Raw genomic sequence first — 22825 nt, 5'->3', positions numbered from 1 at the left:
AGATATACTTAGAGTTAGCATTCCATACTATGTATCCCTTATTAGGAACAATCTGTAAGAGAAATAGTTGCTTGCAGTAAACATTGCTGTTTCAGATACTGAAATACTCACCCATAGCAGCAACAACCACAAGCAACATAGTACCAATGCACTGAAGTACTGCCACTAATGGCAGCCTTACACTATACCTTTATTTAAATGTCATCTAATTGTTACAGTTATATTTCAGTCTTTGCTTACTTTAACTCTACTGTCTCTTGTCTCTGTTCTTGGTGACCATCACTTGCAGAGCCTTAAGATAACCAACACTCCTCTTTTGCAGACCCTTAAGATAACTAACACCTTGGTTTTAATATTTTTTGAAAAGATATGTCTTATAATTTGGGAAAGGATAAGTATCACCTAAGCAAGCAGAATTCTATCTCTGTATGTCAAGAAAAAAGGTTCTGTACAAGGATGTTTTTATCATGCTGCCAATTGCTCTAGAGAGGAATCTTCATATTTCTGGATATTTTAAATATTTATCCTTGCAAGCCACCTAGCCCAGAAGAGTCGTGTGTATGAATATGCAAATTAAAGTTGTTTAATTTTCAGCACATAAGATTGGGGAAAGGGAAAAAGCTGGTAGAATTCCAGACCTCCTTTCTAGAAGCAGCTTTTGCCCTTTATAGCAGCAGAAAATTGCTTACAGGTAAAAACAACCAGGAATGAATTAAAAGTTCCAAACCACTATATTTTTAGAAGTACAGCAGGGAACACCAACTTTATTTCAAACAGACAATGCAAAAAAGAGTGTAGCTTCCTAACAGCTCTGCTGAGACACAAAACACTTCTTGTCTTCTGTTACTTTGTGCCAAAGCCCAGTGAGAACCAGGTAACATTTGGGAGAGAAGTACAACTCACCAAGATGGTCACCACCAAATACTGGAAATGATTGCGGAGGCCAGCAGCGTGAGTGCAGAACAGGACAAAGTTGCCCTGCTCCAGCTGTTGAAGACATTTGGTGACCACCAAAAGAGAAAGGAAAATTAAAAAAAAAAGACAAAAATGACATCACATGTTGCTGCCTGTTCCGAGCTTCCCCTCCCCCCTCCCAAAGACATGTGCTCGGAGCTCCTTTGTTCCAAGCGCGGGCAAAGCCAAATGTAACTCAGACTCTTCAGCAGGGTCTGATTGGCCGCTCACCCCGGGTCCACCCCCAGTCCTCCCCTTTCCCCTTCTCCTAATAAAGATGCTCGAGGGAAGGGAAACGCCCTCTCGCAGCTCAGCTACCTTCCTGTGAACATCTCTGGTCGTCTGTCTCATTTAAAGGCTTCTAACTGCAGGGAATTGAGCGAGCAGGGAGCTATATTTCTCCCTCTTTGCTTCTGCTGATGGTATTTGTTCTGCAGCTGATTCAGGTACCGATTTTAGAGCTACTAAAGTGCTAGATCGCCTGTGCTACCTCTCAAGGCTGCTCGAGGCTTTCTAAGGCATTGAAATACAAGCGCTAGCCGGTAAAAAGCTGAAAAGATACCTTCCGCATTTGGCGCCCAGCGTGCTATCTCTGAACTCCGGTTCTGAGAGACTTTAGGGTGTCCCAGCAGCTGTGTGTCTGCTGGAGTTAGCTCTGCACGTCCTGCTGTGCCAGCTCTGTGTGGCGAGGTGTTACTTTTTGTGTAACATCAAGCCCAGAGTCCCAGCCTGTACCCTCCCCCACGCCACGTGGCGAGGGAACGGCTGGAAAGCAGAAGACCCTTCTCACGTTTTTTTTTTCTCCGGACCTGCTTTCCTGTGATAAATCCAGAATTCTGGTGAGTATTTCCCTGCTGGTTTAGGGGCTCCTGTCTTAAGCTGGTGCCGGTGTAAACTTTCTCTTTTTTTTCCTCCTTTTGGTGAGTAAGGGGTTGAGGTTTCGTGTGCATTCATAATGGGATCTGAAGTTTCTGCACACCATAGAGAAATATACCACCAAGTTCAAAGTTACCTTTCTTTAACTGGGCATAAATACCCTAAAAATCTAGTTCAATCTTTTGTACAATGGCTTTTTCAGTACTTTCCTAATCTGACCTCCGAAGACATAAGATCTGCTGAATTTTGGGATAAGGTGGGGAGAAAACTCTCCTCTCTGAGGCGTGCAGGAGATGAAACAGTTTCAAAATTCTTTCCTCTCCTGTTACTAAGTTATACTTTGCCGGAGAAAAAGGCAATACATGAAAAGCCACTGCAAAACCCCCCTGTTAATTCCCCTTACACCCTCTTCCAACCCCTGTGTCCCGGACCCCTCTTCCCCTACGCTGGAAAACACAGCTAGAGCAGACTGCTTCTCAGCACAGGAGAGCTATCGTCCTCCTGGCTCACCCGTGTTTCCTCAGCACCCTACCTTGGATGGGAATCCGGAGCCCATCCCAGGACCTTCCCAACCCCTTTTCTCCACTCCCTTTTCCCCAGTTTCTAGCCCTCATGTTTCAAGCGCGCGTAAAAACCCCTTCTCCCCTGATCTCTTTGTTCCCAGGGTCGGCCATTGCCACGTGCTCGCAGCCCGGGAAAAATCCCCTCCCCCCAACCGCCTTTCTCCCAGTTTGTTTGTCTCCAGTAATGGCGGACGCAATGTTCCTTCCTCTCCAAACTACACCTCCCACAATCCCTTTCTCCCCCATCCCACAAATCCCTTCTTGTCCCCATCCCCTCCCACTCCTGTGTCACAACCTGACCCCGACCCCGCCCCCACAGCGTCGTGTTTCACCCCTCCCTCTGTTCCCGCCCACGGCTCAAGTGCCGCCCCTGCCTCCCACAACCCCGCCCCCAACCCCTCCCCTCCTCCGGCCGTGTCCCCGCCTCCACTCCCCGCCCCTGCCCCTCCACTCCCCGCCCCTGCTTCCCATTGTCCCACCCCAGGTTCCCACAGTCCTGTGACTGCCCCTCTCAATCCGGGAACCCATGCCTACCAGGAAGTAACTCCAACTGCTTCTACTACACTCTCTTGTACTAGCAATGGAGCTAACCCTGACTGGAAACCCCTTTCTTATTCTGATATTAAGGATTTGTGCAAGGCAACTAAGGAGTTTGGAATGCATAGTAATTATTTTAAGAGCCTTTTAAGTGCTACTTTTGCAACTCACTTACTTGTACCTCATGATTTACTTACATTAATGCAAACTCTTCTCACACCTGGTGATTTTATGATGTGGAAAAAGCAATGGAAAATAATTTTATCTGATTTATTAAAAATTTTGTGGCAAACTCCAGATAATTACCTGGATTTTGAAAACAATTATATCACATTAGACCTTTTATCTGGTGACAATAATATGGCAAATCCTCAAAAACAAGCAATGCTTATCCCTCGTCCAGTTCTTACTGAAATCACACGTGCTGCTGAAAAGGCCTTAACATTATTACCATCTCAAACTCCTAATTCTCATTATACCACCATCAAGCAATTGTCAAATGAAAATATTATTCACTTTTATAACCGTTTGTACGAAGCTGTCTCTTCCCAGGTCCCTAATCCTGACCTCCAACAAGCGCTCCTACTCGAACTTCTCCAAGTTAATACGAATGATGCTTGCAAACAAGTCATTCTCACTCTCCCGCTGTATCCTCCTCCTACTGTTGAATCCATCCTTGAAGTCTGTACGAAGAAGGTGCAGCTGAACACAGCTGCTCCCTTTTTGAAAAAAGTGGGGATGGTTGGGGAGGTTGTGGAGAATGTTACAGGTACAGGAGAAACTCAATCGCGCGGTAACTTTGTATGCTATCGTTGTCAGAAAAAGGGACATGTAGCTCGCAATTGCAGAGCAATTATAACTGCTGATAAAAACTCTCCAAAGACTGTTTCCCCAGGTCAACAGCAGGGAAACTAGCGACTCAACGCGTCCTAACAGCTCCGCGTTCAGACATAAATAGGGCTGCAGACAAAGCAACTTGGACTTCTGGACTCAGGTTTAAGGTAACCTGTGATAAAGCACACCATTTCAACAACAACAAACAGACTGTAATACCCATTTCATTCCAGAATGTGGACCACATGCCAGAATTTACATACCTTTTTGTTATTGGGGACACTCGGGAAACACCTGCTGGGATAGAGGTTACACCCACACTCATGAAAATGGATCAGAACGGGTGTTCTAACCTAATGGTACAATGTATATATCCACCGTACTTTATGCCTAAAGGTCAAGTCATTGCACAGGCCTTTCCACTGCCCAAATACCTGCCCACAGATGGTCATATCCCAGCCATCTGTTGGACTGAGGTTTTGGGAAACAACAAACCTGTAATAGAATGTAAGCTCCGTTACAAATCACATAAAATCAGTATAATGGGAATGTTAGACACAGGTGCTGATGTGTCTGTCATTCCATTTGATAAGTGGCCTACGCAATGGGAATTGCAATCTCAGGGCATCATACAAGGGATTGGAGGTACCCAAATTGCAAAGCAGTCCAAACACACCATCCAAATTGAAGGTCCTGAAGGACAAATAGCGACACTTCGTCCGTATGTCCTAGACACCAAATTCACCCTGTGGGGAAGGGATGCCATGTCTCAGTGGGGAACAAAAATTGATATCACGCCTAGACATCAAAATTTTCCCTTGCAGGCCACTGAAGCAGAGTGCCATCCACATAAATTAAATTGGAAAACAGATGAACCCGTGTGGGTTAACCAGTGGTCGTTAAAAAAAGAAAACTTAGAGGCACTCAAAACATTAGTGGCTGAACAATTGGCTAAAGGAAATATAGTTCCAACTAACAGCCCATGGAACACACCCGTGTTTGTAATACAAAAACCGGGAAAGAACAAATATAGGCTACTCCAAGATCTTAGAGAAGTTAATAAGGTTATTGAAGACATGGGACCCCTTCAACCAGGTATGCCATCACCTTCAATGCTCCCACAACATTGGCATTTAGCTGTTCTTGACATCAAAGATTGCTTCTTTCATATTCCACTCCACCCTGCAGATGCCCCCCGATTTGCATTTTCTGTACCATCTCTTAATCGTGAAACTCCCATGGAACGTTATCATTGGCTTGTGCTTCCCCAAGGTATGAAAAATTCCCCAACTCTCTGCCAAGAGTATATTGCTAAAATTCTATCTCCCATCCGTGCCAAAGCAGAGAAAGCCATCATCCTGCATTACATGGATGATGTGCTGGTGTGTGCTCCCAATAATCAGTATCTCGAGCAGACACTTAACATGGTGGTTGAGGCCCTAGAGGCCAAGGGCTTTGAATTACAACCTGAAAAAATGCAGAGAACAAGCCCTTGGAAATACCTCGGACTCAAAATCACAGAAACCTCTATCACCCCAACACCTGTCACCATTAATAATAACCCAAAAACATTAGAGGAAGTGCAACAGATCTGTGGGACACTGAAGTATTTAAGGTCCTGGTTAGGACTCACCACAGAGGATGTTGCTCCTATTGCAAACCTAGTAAAAGGGGAAGGCGGTCCAGCATCCCCTAGATCCCTGACAGAAGAGGCAAGGCAGTCTCTCAAAAAGGTGCAAGAGCTCATTTCCACCAGACAAGCACACAGGTATCAGCCCTCCCTACCCTTTAAGCTTGTCATTCTAGGGAAGGTACCACGCTTTCATGGCCTCATATTTCAGTGGGACAAAGAGCAGAAGGAACCCCTCATCATAATTGAATGGGTATTCCTTCCACTCCAACCTCCTAAAACCATCACACAGCCACAAGAACTAATGGCAAAAATTATCATGAAGGGTAGAGCAAGGCTCCGCACCCTGGCAGGATGTGACTTTGCATGCATCTATTTACCTGTAACAACTGACGCATTAGATCACCTGCTCCAAAATAATATAAATTTACAATTTGCATTAGATAGTTACTCAGGCCAAATCTCAAATCATTACCCAAAACATGACATGTTTAATCTGCCATTCTTTTTCATCCCTCGAGAGATTCAAAGTAGAAAACCCCTCGATGCGATTACCGTTTTTACTGATGCCTCAGGAAAAAGTAAAAAGTCTGTGGTCACATGGAAAAATCCAAAGACGCAAAAGTGGGAATCTGACATCGAGGTAATCCAGGGATCACCACAAGTAGCTGAATTAGCAGCTGTTGTTAGAGCATTTGAGAGGTTCAAAGAACCCTTTAATTTGGTCACAGACTCAGCATATGTAGCTGGAGTAACTGTTAGAGCTGAGCATGCTCTCCTAAAAGAAATCTCAAACAAGAAAATTTATGATTTACTCTCAAAATTAATTTATCTGGTTTCCCACAGAGAGCATCCCTATTTTGTCATGCATGTGAGGTCACATACAAACCTGCCAGGATTTATTGCGGAAGGTAATCGCAGAGCTGATGCTCTGGCTATGCCAGCAGACATAGTTCTATCAGCCGACTTACCAAAACTCCCCCAAGTTTTTGAACAAGCAAAATTGAGCCATGCCATGTACCATCAAAATATTCCTGCTCTTATCCGCATGTTCCATCTGTCGCGGACACAAGCAAAAGCAATAGTGGCAACATGTCCCAACTGCCAGAAGCTACAGCTTCCATCACTGGGCATGGGGGTCAATCCCAGAGGCATTAATAGCGGTGAAGTGTGGCAAATGGACGTCACACATTTCCCTGAATTTGGGAGATTAAAATACGTTCATGTTTCTATTGATACCTTCTCTGGTGCTATGTATGCCTCCGCACATGCAGGTGAAAAGGCTAAGGATGTTGAAAAACATCTTGTCCAAGCTTTTGCTGTGCTCGGTATACCTGAGGAGATAAAAACTGATAATGGACCTGCCTACACCTCCCAGGAGTTTAAAAACTTTCGTCAGCAGTGGGGATTTCGACATGTTACAGGTATTCCTCACTCCCCAACTGGACAAGGCATTGTTGAACGTGCCCATCAAACCCTCAAGCGAATGCTGCTACAACAATCAGGGACCACCAAACTCAACTCACCTGTCCTCAGACTCTGCAAAGCACTGTTTACCATAAACTTCCTGAATGGCACCTTTGAGGATCCAAACCCTCCCATCTATCGTCATTTCCAGATGTACTAGTTTGAAAACAAACCAGTGGGAGGCACTAAGTCAGAATAACAATTTAATGGAAATTAAAGAAAAGGGGAAAAAAAAGGTAAAAGAAAACACTGTCAAACTGACAGAGTCAAGGTACAACCTGACACCCTGTTAGGCAGGGTGGTGGTAGCAGTCTGGTAGAATGGTGGCTGCAGTCCTCTGAAGCAGTGATCCTGTAGTAAAACAGTCTGCTCTTCCTCAGGAAGTCCAATGGTGGCTGTGTAGCTCCTGTCCTCTGGAAATCCAGTGGGAAGCCGGTGTCTCTGGTGTTCAGCCTCAGATTATATCCACGATGGGATGCTTGGTTCCTCCCTCTGGGTGGAGCATCTCACAATGGGGTGATGAGTCATGAGGCAAAGTGTTGATTAGGCTCATTAACAGAAGATAGTCCGGAGGGAGTTATCTCTGAGTCAGGCGGCAGGACAATGATGGGCAATTAACAGAAAGATAGTCTGGGTGGAAGAGGCAAGGAAACACTGCCCCACCTGATTTCAACGGCTGATGGGGATGGTAATAGAATACACTGCAACCCAGGACATTATCCACCCCTTATTCTATTACCATCTACATTATCCCAAATCAATACCTTCTTAAACTCTAAAACACACATACATATATATATATATATACACAGTGAAATCTACACACCGTTCTCACCTAAGATTAGGTCTCCTTGTGGTACACAACGGGTTTCCCCATCTTTCTGCATTACCCACCAAGTGCAACCAGGTCCTTGAGCAAAGACAATCCCACGGATGGGTTTGTCTTTGCCTGAGGTGGGATTAATCCAAACAGTCTTTCCTAAAATACCTCTCAGGTGTACCACAGGGACTCTATCTCCATCCACTGTGTGCAAGGGTTCAGACTCGGCAGGACCAGCTCGATTGATGGACCCTCGGGTATTGACTATCCAGGTGGCCTTTGCTAAGTTCACTTCCCAATTTTTGAAGGTCCCCCCACCAAGTGCCTTTAGGGTAGTTTTAAGTAGTCCATTGCAGCGTTCAACTTTTCCAGCAGCTGGTGCATGATAAGGAATATGATATATCCATTCGATACCATGTTCTCTGGCCCAGGTGTTGATGAGGCTGTTCTTAAAATGAGTCCCGTTGTCTGACTCGATCCTATCAGGGGTGCCATGTCTCCACAGGACTTGCTTTTCCAGGCCCAGGATGGTGTTCCGGGCTGTAGCATGAGGCACAGGGTAGGTCTCCAGCCATCCAGTGGTTGCTTCAACCATGGTCAACACGTAGTGCTTGCCTTGGCGGGTTTGGGGAAGGGTGATGTAATCAACTTGCCAGGCTTCACCATACCTGTACTTTGACCATCGTCCACCATACCACAGAGGCTTCACCCGCTTGGCCTGTTTGATTGCAGCACAGGTCTCACAACTGTGGATGACCTGTGAGATGCTGTCCATGGAAAGGTCCACCCCTCGGTCACGGGCCCATCGGTATGTTGCATCTCTCCCCTGATGACCAGAGGCATCATGGGCCCAACGAGCTAGGAATAATTCTCCCTTGTGCTGCCAGTCCAGATCCACCTGTGATACTTTCACCTTGGCAGCTCGGTCCACCTGCTCGTTGTTGCGATGCTCTTCATTAGCCCGACTCTTGGGTACGTGCGCATCCACGTGTCGAACCTTCACGGTCAGCTTCTCTACTCGGGCGGCGATGTCCTGCCAAATCTCAGCGGCCCAGATGGGCTTCCCTCTGCGCTGCCAGTTGGCCTTTCTCCAGCGATCCAGCCATCCCCACAGAGCATTAGCTACCATCCATGAGTCGGTGTAGAGATAGAGCCTCGGCCACTTCTCTCGTTCAGCGATATCCAAAGCCAGCTGGACGGCTTTAAGCTCTGCAACCTGACTCGATCCACCTTGTCCCTCGGTAGCTTGTGCAACTCGTCGTGTGGGGCTCCATACTGCAGCTTTCCACTTTCGATTAGCGCCTACAATTCGGCAGGAACCATCAGTGAAGAGGGCATAACGTCTTTCAGTCTCCGGTAGCTCATTATATGGTGGGGCTTCCTCAGCACGAGTCACTTGCTCTTCTTCTTCTTCAGAAGATAATCCAAAAGTCTCACCTTCAGGCCAGTTTGTTATAATTTCTAGAATCCCAGGGCGATTCGGGTTTCCAATACGGGCACGCTGTGTGATGAGGGCGATCCACTTGCTCCATGTGGTGTCGGTGGCATGATGCGTGGAAGGAACCTTTCCCTTGAACATCCAACCCAGCACCGGTAGTCGGGGTGCCAGAAGCAACTGTGCTTCAGTGCCAATTACCTCTGAGGCAGCCTGGACTCCTTCATAGGCTGCCAAGATTTCCTTCTCTGTGGGAGTGTAGTTGGCTTCAGACCCTCTGTAGCTTCGGCTCCAGAATCCCAGTGGTCGGCCACGAGTCTCACCAGGCACCTTCTGCCAGAGGCTCCAGGACAGACCATTGCTCCCGGCTGCAGAGTAGAGCACATTTTTCACCTCTGGTCCTGTCCTGACTGGGCCAAGGGCTACCGCATGAGCGATTTCCTGTTTGATCTGGGCGAAGGCTTGCTGCTGTTCAGGGCCCCAGTGGAAATCATTCTTCTTGCGGGTAACCAGGTAGAGAGGGCTCACGATCTGGCTGTACTCGGGAATGTGCATCCTCCAGAAACCTATGGCGCCTAGGAAAGCTTGTGTTTCCTTCTTGCTGGTCGGTGGAGACATCGCAGTGATCTTATTGATGACCTCGGTGGGAATCTGACGTCGTCCATCTTGCCACTTTACTCCCAGGAACTGGATCTCTCGGGCAGGTCCCTTGACTTTGCTCCTTTTGATGGCAAAGCCAGCTTCCAGGAGAATCTGGATGATTTTCTCTCCTTTCTCAAACACTTCCTTTGCTGTGTTTCCCCACACGATGATGTCATCGATGTATTGCAGATGTTCTGGAGCCTCACCCTTTTCCAATGCAGTCTGGATCAGTCCGTGGCAAATGGTGGGGACTGTGCTTCCACCCCTGGGGCAGTCGGTTCCAGGTGTATTGCACACCCTTCCAGGTAAAAGCAAACTGGGGCCTGCATTCTGCTGGCCAAAGGAATGGAGAAGAAGGCATTGGCAATGTCAATAGTGGCGTACCACTTCGCTGCTTTGGACTCCAGCTCGTACTGAAGTTCCAACATGTCCGGCACAGCGGCGCTCAATGGTGGCGTGACCTCATTCAGGCCACGGTAGTCCACCGTCAGCCTCCATTCTCCACTGGACTTACGCACTGGCCATATAGGGCTGTTGAAAGGTGAATGGGCCTTGCTGACCACCCCTTGGCTCTCCAGTTTGCGAATCATCTCATGGATGGGAACCACAGAGTCTCTGTCGGTGCGGTATTGCCGGCGGTGCACTGTTGCTGTGGCGATTGGCACCTGTTGTTCTTCAACTCTTAGCAGTCCCACGGCAGAGGGGTCATCTGAGAGGCCAGGCAATGTACTCAGTTGTCTGATATCTTCTGTCTCCACAGCAGCTATCCCAAAAGCCCAACGATGTCCTTTTGGGTCCTTGAAATATCCATTTCTGAGATAGTCTATGCCGAGAATGCACGGGGCCTCCGGGCCAGTCACGATGGGGTGTTTCTGCCACTCGTTCCCAGTTAAACTCACTTCAGCTTCCAGTACAGTCAGCTGCTGGGATCCTCCTGTCACCCCAGAAATAGAAATGGGTTCTGCTCCCACATACCTTGATGGCATCAGAGTACATTGAGCACCGGTGTCAACCAAAGCCGTGTATCTTTGTGGGTCAGATGTGCCAGGCCATCGGACCCACACAGTCCAAAAGACCCGATTCTCCCTTTCCTCTACCTGGCTAGAGGCAGGGCCCCTCTATTCCTGGTCATGTTGCATGTTGCTCCCTTCCGGTGAATACGTTCCTGAGGTCCCTTCAAGAGGATCGGTCATATTATCATTCCGGTACCGTCTGGAGTTCTGTGTGCGGGAGACCGGAGCAATGTTGACTCTAGATGCACTTCTTGTGGTAGTTGTCCCTCTTTTTAGTTCACGTACCCGAGCTGCTAAGGAGGAGGTGGGTTTTCCATCCCACTTACTCATGTCTTCTCCATGTTCCTGAAGGAAAAACCAGAGGTTACCTCGTGGGGTGTATCCTCTCTCCCTGGTTGGGGGTCGCCGGCTCCTAATGGCAGAGACTCTTGTTGGTTCTGGTGGGATGTGGTAAATCTCTTCCTTAAGTTCCTTTTTCAATTTCTGATGGCCTTCTTCAATCAAGCTCCGGACTTGCTCAGCCAAAAGACTTGTTTCCACGGATGAGACATGGGTGCGAAACGGGGCTGTGACGGTGTCCTCGTAAATCCTCAGTTTGTTCACCAAGACGCCCACCCTGTCCTCGCCTTCCCTCCATTGCAGCGTTGCCAGGTAACGGGAGTATATCTCTGGTCCAAGGCGTGCGAACCTCAACCACATCTGTGACGTGCACTGGACACCATCTGGGCTCTTAGGAAATCTCTCATCTTCTGAGAAAATGATCTCCAGCACAGCCAATTCCCTCAGGCACCGGATACCTTGTTCCATTGTGCTCCATTTTCCTTGGTGCACCTGGAGGTCTTCTTTACAAAGGTACCTGTCCCTTACACTTGTAAGCAGTCGCCGCCAGAGGCTGAGGGTTTCTTGGGTTCTCCCGATCCCCTGGTCAATGACCACATCCCGGGACAGAGATCCCAGTTGCCTGGCCTCACTTCCGTCCAGAATGGTGTCATTGGCTGCAGCGTCCCAGATGCGGAGCAGCCAGGTCAGGATAGACTCGTTCGTCTGGCGGGTGAATTCCCTCCGCAGGTCTCGCAGCTCACCCAGGGATAGCGACCGAGTGATGATCTCTGGCTCTGCCTCTTCTGCTGGGTGCGAAGGTCCTGCTGCATCCTCGTCAGTCACTATGCGGACTGATTTGCTTTTTGATTTCTTCTTCTGCACGGGGGCAACTGCAATCGGTTTAGGCTGTTCTGGTTCAGTGATGGTTTGCATGGGACGCTGACAGTGCTTTTGTTCTCCTCTGTGTCAGTCTGCGTGACATGGACGCTGTTGTTGTTCTGGTTCTTTCTCCTCTGTGTCAGTCTGCGTGGACATGGACGCTGTTGTCTTGTGTCTGGGTTCTTTCTCCTCTGTGTCAGTGTGGACATGGACGCTGTTGTCTTGTGTCTGGTTCTTTCTCCTCTGTGTCAGTCTGCGTGGACATGGACGCTGTTGTCTTGTGTCTGGTTCTTTCTCCTCTGTGTCAGTCTGCGTAGACATGGACGCTGTTGTCTTGTGTCTGGGTTCTTTCTCCTCTGTGTCAGTCTGCGTAGACATGGACGCTGTTGCTTGTGTCTGGTTCTTTCTCCTCTGTGTCAGTCTGCGTGGACATGGCGCTGTTGTCTTTGTCTGGTTCTTTCTCCTCTGTGTCAGTCTGCGTGGACATGGACGCTGTTGTCTTGTGTCTGGGTTCTTTCTCCTCTGTGTCAGTCTGCGTGGACATGGACGCTGTTGTCTTGTGTCTGGGTTCTTTCTCCTCGGTGACAGTCTGCGTAGACATGGACGCTGTTGCTTTGCATTTGGTTCTTTTCTCCTCTGTGTCAGTCTGCGTAGGCACGGTGTTTGTTGCTCTGCTCTTTTTCCCTCCCTCATCCTGAGGATGCTGTGCCATAGCTCTGATTCTAAGCATGGTGTAGATGGTGCAGGCTGTACAGAGAAGACCAAGCAGAACTGACAGCAAGTTTATGCCATCTTTGACATCCAGAGGGAATTCAATATTTTCAAAAAACTGCTGTGCCTGGCCTGAAAGGCTGGAAGAAACCACTCTTTACTCCTCCCACCAGGGCTGGGTGCGATTGTTGAGGAGATCCCAGACATAGGAGCCCAGACTAGGACAGCCAAACAAAAACTGAGTATATACTCCGAATGGTATTCATCGCCTCACAGGTTATTATGCTGTAGGCATAATAAACCATTAAAGCAATTCTCATACCATTCCCTGGTTTTAACAGGAGTAATACTACAGGCAGGTAGTTCCCCATGTGAGGAAAAATATAGAGAGCAAGATACAGTACCCACGTAGACAAGCTGAGCACCATGGTGAATAGGTTTCCGTTAACACAAAATTGTAATTCTGACTTTCTCTCAGAGCTGCCCCACATTGGGCGCCAAATTATGTACTAGTTTGAAAACAAACCAGTGGGAGGCACCAAGTCAGAATAACAATTTAATGGAAATTAAAGAAAAAGGGAAAAAAAAGGTAAAAGAAAACACTGTCAAACTGACAGAGTCAAGGTACAACCTGACACCCTGTTAGGCAGGTGGTGGTAGCAGTCTGGTAGAATGGTGGCTGCAGTCCTCTGAAGCAGTGATCCTGTAGTAAAACAGTCTGCTCTTCCTCAGGAAGTCCAGTGGTGGCTGTGTAGCTCCTGTCCTCTGGAAATCCAGTGGGAAGCCGGTGTCTCTGATGTTCAGCCTCAGTTATATCCACGATGGGATGCTTGGTTCCTCCCTCTGGGTGGAGCATCTCACAATGGGGTGATGAGTCATGAGGCAAAGTGTTGATTAGGCTCATTAACAGAAGATAGTCCAGAGGGAGTTATCTCTGAGTCAGCAGCAGGACAATGATGGGCAATTAACAGAAAGATAGTCTGGGGGGAGGAGGCAAGGAAACACTGCCCCACCTGATTTCAACGGCTGATGGGGATGGTAATAGAATACACTGCAACCCAGGACAAGTCATTTTCATTTTTTCTCATATGCATCTTTTTTTTTTAAAGATACCAAAAAGCAAGGTTAAGTTTTCTCAGATAAGACAATCAGAAAACACTGACAGTGTTCTATGGCCTTAAAAGAGGGAATAGCTTTGAAAAACATTTCAAAAGATAACATGTGAAAACTAAGCCATCTTGTCTCTTTGGGAGCTTCTGCATGTACCTAACAGGAAACCCATTTGAGTCCAGAAACTGCACCCTTGCTTGGAAACAGTTGATTCTGCCTTTCATCAAACTCCCCCTTTATAGAAAGCTAGGCAGCCTGTGGAAAATAATATTTAATTTAAAACTTATCTCATTATTATGCCTCTCAAAATCTTTGCAAATTTATATTTATTCTATTATCACAAATAATTTCAAACAATGAAACGGAAGGCATATATTAGAGTTAAACTATAGAAAAACAAAATATGACGTAGTGTATCTATTCCACAAGGTTGTTCTTAGACTAACTTATGCTCTTAAAAGTCTGCAGTGATGTGTTTTTGTCTGGTTTGACATAAAACAGGTCTATAAACACAGGCTATATCAAAAAGCTTCTGCCTACTTGGACCTGAAGTGTCATTCTTTGTGTTTACAGTTTCTCTTTAATCTAATAAAAAAATAAAAGACTGTGTTGGTCCACCTTGATGAGCAATGGCTTTAATTTTCCTGGTGAAACGTGACCTTTTAAGCAATAAGTAGAGTATTTTGTAGAGATTGTTGCCAATAGATGTTTGGAAGATAAGGAGTAGGGAAGGGATTGTATTCTTATTTCCTGGATTAAGCAAAAAACTACTGTGAACATTCTCAAACAGACACATTGTACTTGTGTATTTGGCAGTATTTTCTGCCCAGGGGAAATAAAACACTTGGTGATTCTCCACAGCTTGTACATGAAATTGGACGAAATAACTACTACTTCTTGAAGAATCTAGGAAATGACTGTATTAGCACAGTGTTAGTAACCTAGATCAAAAACAACAGAAGATGCAACTGTATTGCTTGGAAATGCTGACCCTTCTCTCAGCTAAGGCTCTCTGAGCTTCTGTTCCCAGCGTGGGACATCGGCGGGTCACACAAACAGTTCCACTTCCACAGCTGTTGGAGAGGAGTCATCCAAACAATTTAATACCCTTCACCTCCAGAGAAACTTTATTCAATATAATGTTAATCAAGAAGCTCTTTTCCCAAGCTGACCTTTTCCTCTAGATTAATTCAGTCAGAGAAATGGAGCTGGTTTGTCTTTCATGCCTAGTCCAACCTTCCCTTTGTTCTTCAATTTGTAAATGTGTCAAATATAATTAAAACTGACAGAGGCCAAGGTTAAATCAAACAAAATCTAAACATTGTTTGTGTTATTTGGTTGATGCAAAGCTTTTACCATAAAAGGCTTTTAGATAAATGAATTTGGCTATTAGAGTGCTGCAGCACTGAAACTTTGCTCCAACTGTTTGAACTTTTCAGGACACTGTCAGGTCAGCTTAGATTCAAAAACTTAATACATGGCTGGGGTTCTCAAATTGCCTAAGGGAATTAGGTACCTGACTTCTATCATAAGTCAGTCTGTGGTGGAAGTTAATTGACTTCCAGCAGGAATTAAATGCCTTTGAAGAATCTGTTCATGTCCTTGCAAAAAGATGCCCGTCCTTCATGGAGATAAATGAGTGTAACTACTTTCACACCTACATACCAGCAAAGCATCTGATGGACACATTTTACAAAACCTAAACTATCAAGAAAACCCTAAGACCTACCTCTACTTATTTGATTGTATTTTGATTAGCACCAGATATTTTCTTTCAATGTGCAATGTATCCATATTATTAAGATGTGCATAACTATAAGACTAAATTTCAGCAGATTATCCATTAAGGGCTTTCAGTTTCAGCCTACCAGGCTGCAACCTGCAGTTTAACCCACTAATTTTAAAGTGACCTTTTAAAGTGCAGATTCAGAATCTCAATGCATCCAAGGTTTTCCCCAAGCATTTTTGCCTTAAAAACCCCACCCCCATATCTCAACAGCCACCATAAAAATTCATGGCAGGCAATAGAGAAGCTCAGTACTTTTGAAAAGAGGTTTCTGTCTTGTTGACTGAGATTATAGTGTTAAGCAATATAACATAAAAATTTACACAGCTTTAAATAGATCTTTGACTATTTATTTAATTCTTCATTGCTGCTTAAAAAAGCAATGCAAGAAATGTGATATCATCTGTACTTTTATTGCAACTTACTTTTCACACAGGGGCATTTGTCACTCCTATGTTAAATTCTCCTCTTTTTTTGGTACGTGTAAGTTTGTATTCCACTTGTTTTGAGAATTAATAACTTGATACTACATTATGAACAGAGCTTTTGGGGATTTCTCTCTTCAATGCCTTTAAAAACAACTGTAGTAGTACTATCGGATGTCTCTTATTTATTTATCCACAGATATTCTCTAACTATTCTACTGGTCTCCTTGCAAAGCTACCTCATTCAGTGTTGATCATGGCTGCCATAAGGGGAACTCAGTGACAAAGTCAGAGGTCTCTTAGGGACAGGATGACATCATGGTACAAGATGGCACAGTGACAGAATATGCCCGTCCTTCATCTCTGGCAATTGACATCTGAATAGAGATGATTAGTGCAGCTATTTCCTCATTATCTTCAGTGGACATGAAATCCAACCACAAGTGCAGAGATCTTGCACAGGCTTGGCTCATGAAGAAGGCAGTGCTTGAGCAAGGTCAGGGCCGATCAGTGAAAACAGAGCTAATGTGCACCGAAGATCCCTCACAGCCTTGTCAAGTCTCTTTTAAAAGACTATTTATTAGTCCCTTGCTTTCATAACCATAGATGTTTTCAGATCTACTGAAAATAGCTGACAAAGATTCCTCCATGGTGATGAGAAACCAAGGCTGGTTACCAGAAAGAATGGAACAGAGCAACACCACTGTATCATGTCTTCAAACCGTCTGAAAACCCTCCTAATGATTGCTGCAATGGGTTAAGTCCTATAGTATTTCTGCTAGTGGGCAGAGGAATGCGGGTAACAATGAGATCTTAGGGGATCTTAATGAGGTCTTACAGGCAGTGAACTGAGGTGTTCTGAATGAATTTGGAAAGAAGGCTTCAGAGCAGTACTTTCCTCTTTTTATAGCCACGTATTTTTTATTCAGTGAGATTGAGACAAAGAAGGCCTTGGGATAAAAAAAAAAAAAAGTGTAACAATGTAATGGATCTTGGGTATTATAATTTCATCTAAAATAACTCAGTGGCAATTTTTGCTAATACACAATCCCCCAAAAACCAAATAAGACCACTTTTCTCTCGGATGCTGGGGTTTGGAAGCTGATTCAGATTTTACATGGATGCAATATGAAGGGATGCTGTTAAGACTATTCCACTGCTGCACAGCTGAGTTGATGGATATCAAAATTTGGACTAATGACTTCAGCTTGAAGCTTTTCTTGTTACTAAGGACAGCAGGATTTGACTTTAAATCAGGATTTTTACCCCTAATAATGTCAATTTTTTCTCTAGTTAAGTACATTTGTTGAATATCTGGGGTTAGCTTATTATATGAAAAGATTCCAGGCTTGTGTTTTCAAATTCAAATATTGATAAAATGAGTATCAAAGTGTTATTCTACAGTATTATAAACCTAGGTAAAATAATTTTTGGCCAGAATGAAGAAAAAGGCTATGATATTAATTCCTAATACAAATTAAACTGAAGAGGCTATCTGCCTTGTTCTGTATGAGAGAACTATATAATGGTGCTCTAAATTCCTTAAAATTGCAGTATTCTGAAAGGCTTTCCGACTGTGAGAAAACTTTAGTCCTGATGCATACACTATTCTTTTCAGGGGATCAGGTCCTTGTGACCAATTTTGCTTATTTACACTCTCATATATTGTTTAGCTTTAATGCATTGCATATTTAAAGAAGAATCAGGAATTCAGTCCTCTTCCTTAAATTCTTGCTAGACTTTATATTAATTTAATCCTTTATTTCTCCAGCTACCTAATACAAAGGATGATTTCACTGTTATTAAAGAGCACTTCTTTTCCTGTTTTCATTCTCTTTCTCTGAAATTTCCTTTCTAGTCATAATGAACACTCAGAGCATTTCATTGAGAAAAACGGGCAGTTAAAGCATTCTCCCTTTCCCTAATCAAGACTCTGTCATTATTATCACTGAAAGCCAGAGAAACAAGTGAAGAATGACAGAGTTACATGAAAGAGAAAAAGGACACTGCCAAAGTGATTCGGTGGTCACAGTCATTTACAATAACACTCTGGATGCTGGTATGGCAATCTAATTGCACACTAAAAGCCTGTTGTGTAAATTACTATTGCATTCACAATGCGATGCTTCAGTCACAATTCGAATCGAACAGAAATTTTGAAAGTCTTTGATGTTGGAAAAACTCATACCACTCATCAGTATGTCAATTTTCAATTTAATTTGACTTTTTTGAAACAGACACAGTGATTCAATTCTAGAAGAAGAAGTGTCCTTGAAAAAAAATCTAAATGAAGAAAATAAAACAAAAGGAGGATAAACTTTTATTGTATCACTTTTGACAGTATCCTCTTATAGGAAAGACTAAATAAATTCTAAAGGCAAAATTCTCTCCTCATTCACAATATAATAGCTCCAGAATATACCTACCACCTTTCATACTATTTTCTATCAAATTAGATCTGCAATATCACAAAGGCTGATTCATCTTTTGGACTCAGATAAGTTACTTCAGGAAACAGGCATGATGAGAGTAAGACAGAAAGCTCCAAACACTCTCTGAATTAAGAATATTTTCAGTAGACACACTTGGTTTCTTCCCATCCCACAGATTCTTATCCTGACATCTGTATTCACATAAATGGAGAAGAAAAGAACAGGACATGGAAATTTTATCTGAAGACTAAATTAAAATCCTCCTGCAGTAACCTGCGTGAGGAGCAGAATGATGGGGAAGAAGAAAGGCTGGGACTGGTGCAATGCAAAAGCATTAAGTGACAGCCCCCAAAAAAGTCAAGAGGTCTTCCATCAGGAGGTATGCTCTTCACATGATCCCACCCTCTGGTGGCACTCTCTCCCTAGCTATTTCACTTGAATCATGTTGTTTCAATATGTGTTGAAATGGTTCATACTGTTTCACTGTTATTACTGTTATTATTTTACCTATCCACACTTGTCTCTGCCAGTCTGTTATTCATAATTGCTAGAGCTCCAACCCCACCAGAGAATCCATTTGCTTTGAATTAGAGCTCATTTGCCTTGGATACCCATTAGCAGTTTCTGACAGCTGTTTCTGCATGATGGCCAGTGAGACTTTATTGGAGGCCAGGAAGTCTTTCATGGAGATCATCTCTCCTGACAGACGGCGTCCGTCCGTGTCACTCTCATTGACAACGTCAGTCTCGATGGAGATGTTTCTCCGGCTGCGCACATTTCCTGGCATTACTACATTCCTCCGTGAATGAAATAATCTTCTTGGCATCTGTGGCAGCACTTGCAGGCCAACTTCTTTAATATCCAGTTTATGGACTGCTTGATGACAATAGAGATCACATTAAATAAGGAATAGATGCAGCATACCCCCATGAGTATGAAGACAAAGTTGCCAAAGCGGTAAAGACCTTGGCTCTCATACCTGATGTTCTGGCTACTGACCAGATCACCAAAACCAATGGTGCTGAAGGCCACAAAGCAGAAGTAAAGTGAGTCAAAGTAACTCCACCCTTCAATCGGTGTGTACATTGCAGAGGCACAGCAGGAAATGATGAGGGATGCTACACATAAAATCAGCATAACATAGTACACGGAGGGCTTCCAGCCCGCCAGGCTGTCCACCTCAGAGGTCCCTGAGCCCCTCCGGCCGTTGTGAGGGAGAACCCCTTTCCTCCTCAGCTGTCTTTCGTGGCAGGACTTCATGACGTAAGCTATGACAGTGATCAAGCGCTCCAGGAACAGGTTAAAGAACAAAATGGTCCCTGCACATCCTATAAGGCCGTAAAATATCAGAAAAATTTTGCCTCCAACGGTGGCGGGGGTGGTCATACCAAACCCTGGAAGACAAAACAGAACAGTTGAAAAAATAAACCTGTAGGTAACCATGTTAGGACTTTCATCACATGCAAGACTGATGAACTGGTAGCAAATCCCTGTGGTACAGCTCAAAAACGTGGTTTTTTGAGAAAAAAACATTCTCCCCAGCTGTTACCGACTTGTGCTTGACTATGTCTGAGCTGTAAGGGGAAGGAAAGCAGGCCAGCATTTCCTCCAGAATCAGAATGAAACAAAAAGCAGAATAAAACACACGGGAAGGAAAAGAGTTTAGAGGAGGTCTGAATTTTGGTCTGGTTGCTAGGTTCACACTTTCCCTCTTTGTGCTTTGGATCACTTCCAGGCTTTGGGGTTATCACAGCTGCTTTGTTCTCTCTGATGCTGTTCTGCACCATGGATCTGTCCCAGGGGTGGCTCTTGCCTTCCAGAGATCCATCTGCACCCAGCCTTTGGAACACAAGGTGAAATTTCTCTGAGGCTCACTTGACTCCTGCTGTTAGTGCAGGTTGCATAATCACCCAGCACTCACCCCTCACTGTAGCCTGACCATGGAAGCCAGGCTGGGAGCACACACCAGATGATGTAGCCCCTGACAGGATCAACAGCCCTCATGAGAGTCCCAGTAGGAGTTAAATATGCCCTGCATCTGACCCTGCTGTCTGTCACCCACTGTCAACTCCTTTTTAAATCAGCATTGCTGAAGTTTTTCTATTTCTCTCTGTCCCACTCCACAGTTCAAGTCTGCACATGGATCTTATCAAAAGTCCTCTCTGGTCTGATTCCCTGTTATGGATTTCTCAGGCCAGAGGTGCTTCAGTCTAGTCTCAAATATTTCCCATCCTAAAGCCTGAAAATAGTAATTTTGTTTTGGTTAAAGCTGTTGATAAGACAATCTTGCTTTAATAAGATATTACTAAAGAATAAAAAGATGTCCAGAACATCGTTGAGAAAATTGGAGTAACACTCATGACAAAACTTTGCTGTTGTTTTATTAGGATTATTAAATGATTACATAACTGACAACTGAGCAAAAACAGGTTTTTTTGAGGAGAGAGAAAAATCACAAGAAACACTGGGGGTTTTTTCTTACGCTTTGTAACTATGACATGCCAATTATGAAATAAAAATGTTGGGCTCTGAGAAGTAAAGGAAAATGTAGTCAGTATGATACACTTGTACTTCAAAGACAAGACAAGAGCAGTGTGAAAAGACCATTTTCCACAGTGCTGAACTGCACCCCTCTTCCCTTCACTGGCAATCTGCTTCCAGCACAGATTCCTCTCTAGCACTGGTCCTGCCTCACACTGTGAAGTGACAGCCCTCACCCTCACCCTTCCAGCTCGACCCCCACTAACAGCTCCAAGTGTGGGCTCTCCAAGGTCACTGCACTTTTGTCTGCATCCACAATCAGACACCAAGTGGTCCTACAGGAGGCTCCAGCCTCCTCCTTAAATTTTCTGTGCTAGAAGAGAGCTGGACTGCGGCTCTGTGGTGTGCCAAACAACACAAGTGAAAAACCACACAGACAAACCTTCTTGTGACAAGAACTTTTTCCTGCTGTTGCCTTTGGCACACAAATATTTTCTCTCGCTTTCCACCCTCCTTTTCTGTCCATGACCTGATCCCCTATAATTCTAGATTTAATGCTTATTTTCTGTGCAGGCTGGCTTATATGCAAGTCATGACCTCCACCCTGTGGACAGACACATAAAAATCAAGGGACAAGAGGAATCTCTCAGCAGCTGGTGAGATCTGCCCAAAGCAGCTGTGGGGAGGGAAGTGAGGGGCTGCTGTGTCTCTGGGCCGCTACGTCCCTTGAAGAAGAGAAGCAGCTGCAGGCTGGGCAGAGATGGAAAGGTGGGGAGTCCCTGGCCCAGGGTGAACAGCATTAGGGACTGGCAGCCATCTCCCACAGCATAAAGCAAATTCTATGGGAAGAGAAATGCAGTTAAGGCTCACACTCCCAGGGTGATTTTATGCCTTTGCGTTGCTTCCCACAGATCCCTCTCAGGATCCCACCACTGGCATCATGGCCAGAGCCTGAAGTCCTCAGGCTCGTTTTTTTAGTTGACTGGATTTTGTTGCTAGGTCTGTTCTGTAACCCACTAGCAAAGGCTTTACAAAGGTGCTCAATAGGCATTCCAGGGAATTATGGTGAACCATGAGTAAATGACTTAGTGAGCAATTAGGGCACCAATGTGACTCATAGAGCACAACAGCGACAGAGCAAGAAGTTACACTGCAGACTGGGAAGCAAATACGGAATGAAATGATGAAATCATATAAAAGAGGAAGTAAAAGCAGTGGCTGACACTTGGAGAGTATTTGAGAATACAAAATTGCTTCTTGTGATGAAGAAAAAAAACAGGACACAACTGCAGGAAAAAAAAGGCAGATGATTTTATGTTATGAGAGAATGCTGATTAAGTTTAGTGAAGATTATTTTACAAGTTGGGTGACATTTCTTGAAAGCACTGTTTCAAGTAGCAATTGAGATTATAGTTAATCAAGTGGAAATCAGATCATTCTGAGTTGGAAAATAGAATGTTTTTAAGGTACTAAAAGGTGTTTCAATCAATTTGTTAGACATGTCTGCAGATACAGCATTGGATTATCACCACTGATACAAATGCATGACAAATCCTAGCTTCACCAGCCCAGCAATGAAGGCAGCATTCTTAGTAAAAATTTCAGGATCCTATTTTGAAATCAGTATAATACTGATTTGCCTGTGTCCCATGATCCATTGACTACTATAAACTAGTGTGATCTTTCCTAATATTCAGCTGAACTGGTCAAGAACATTCCTTATAACTTCAATTTTCCTCCAAATATTGTGGGTTTGTTTTTTTTTTTGATTAATATTCTTATTAGTTCTGAATTTCTCTGTAGCAGATGTACTTTTCTCAGAGGTTGGGGAAATTTAAACTCCAAGTAGAGTCAGTAAAAGTTTTCTACACACTGCACATCTCCTATGGGAAAAAAAAAATTTAGGTTT

General features: G+C 44.5%; 2 protein-coding genes across 2 annotated transcripts in view; both read right to left on the bottom strand.

The window, feature by feature from the left end:
- The window catches only part of MFSD2B (major facilitator superfamily domain containing 2B), a 58577-nt gene that overhangs the window by 9613 nt on the left and 26139 nt on the right, over positions 1-22825 (bottom strand). Inside the window, exon 9 of the mRNA XM_039568411.1 lies at positions 904-987. Within this exon, the coding sequence (XP_039424345.1) occupies positions 904-987 (84 nt within the window). The remainder of the gene's footprint in view (positions 1-903; positions 988-22825) is intronic.
- Positions 18929-20286, bottom strand: LOC120409620 (potassium channel subfamily K member 13-like). Its single transcript, XM_039568409.1, is given in 3 exon segments — positions 18929-19015; positions 19018-19257; positions 19260-20286. Coding segments are annotated over 3 exon segments (1026 nt in total). The 5' UTR covers positions 19969-20286; the 3' UTR covers positions 18929-18938.

Source organism: Corvus cornix, chromosome 3, assembly GCF_000738735.6.
Source record: "Corvus cornix cornix isolate S_Up_H32 chromosome 3, ASM73873v5, whole genome shotgun sequence".
Lineage (NCBI taxonomy): Eukaryota > Metazoa > Chordata > Aves > Passeriformes > Corvidae > Corvus > Corvus cornix.
The sequence above is the reverse complement of the archived record's forward strand: the minus strand, read 5'-3'. Positions and strand labels throughout refer to the sequence as shown.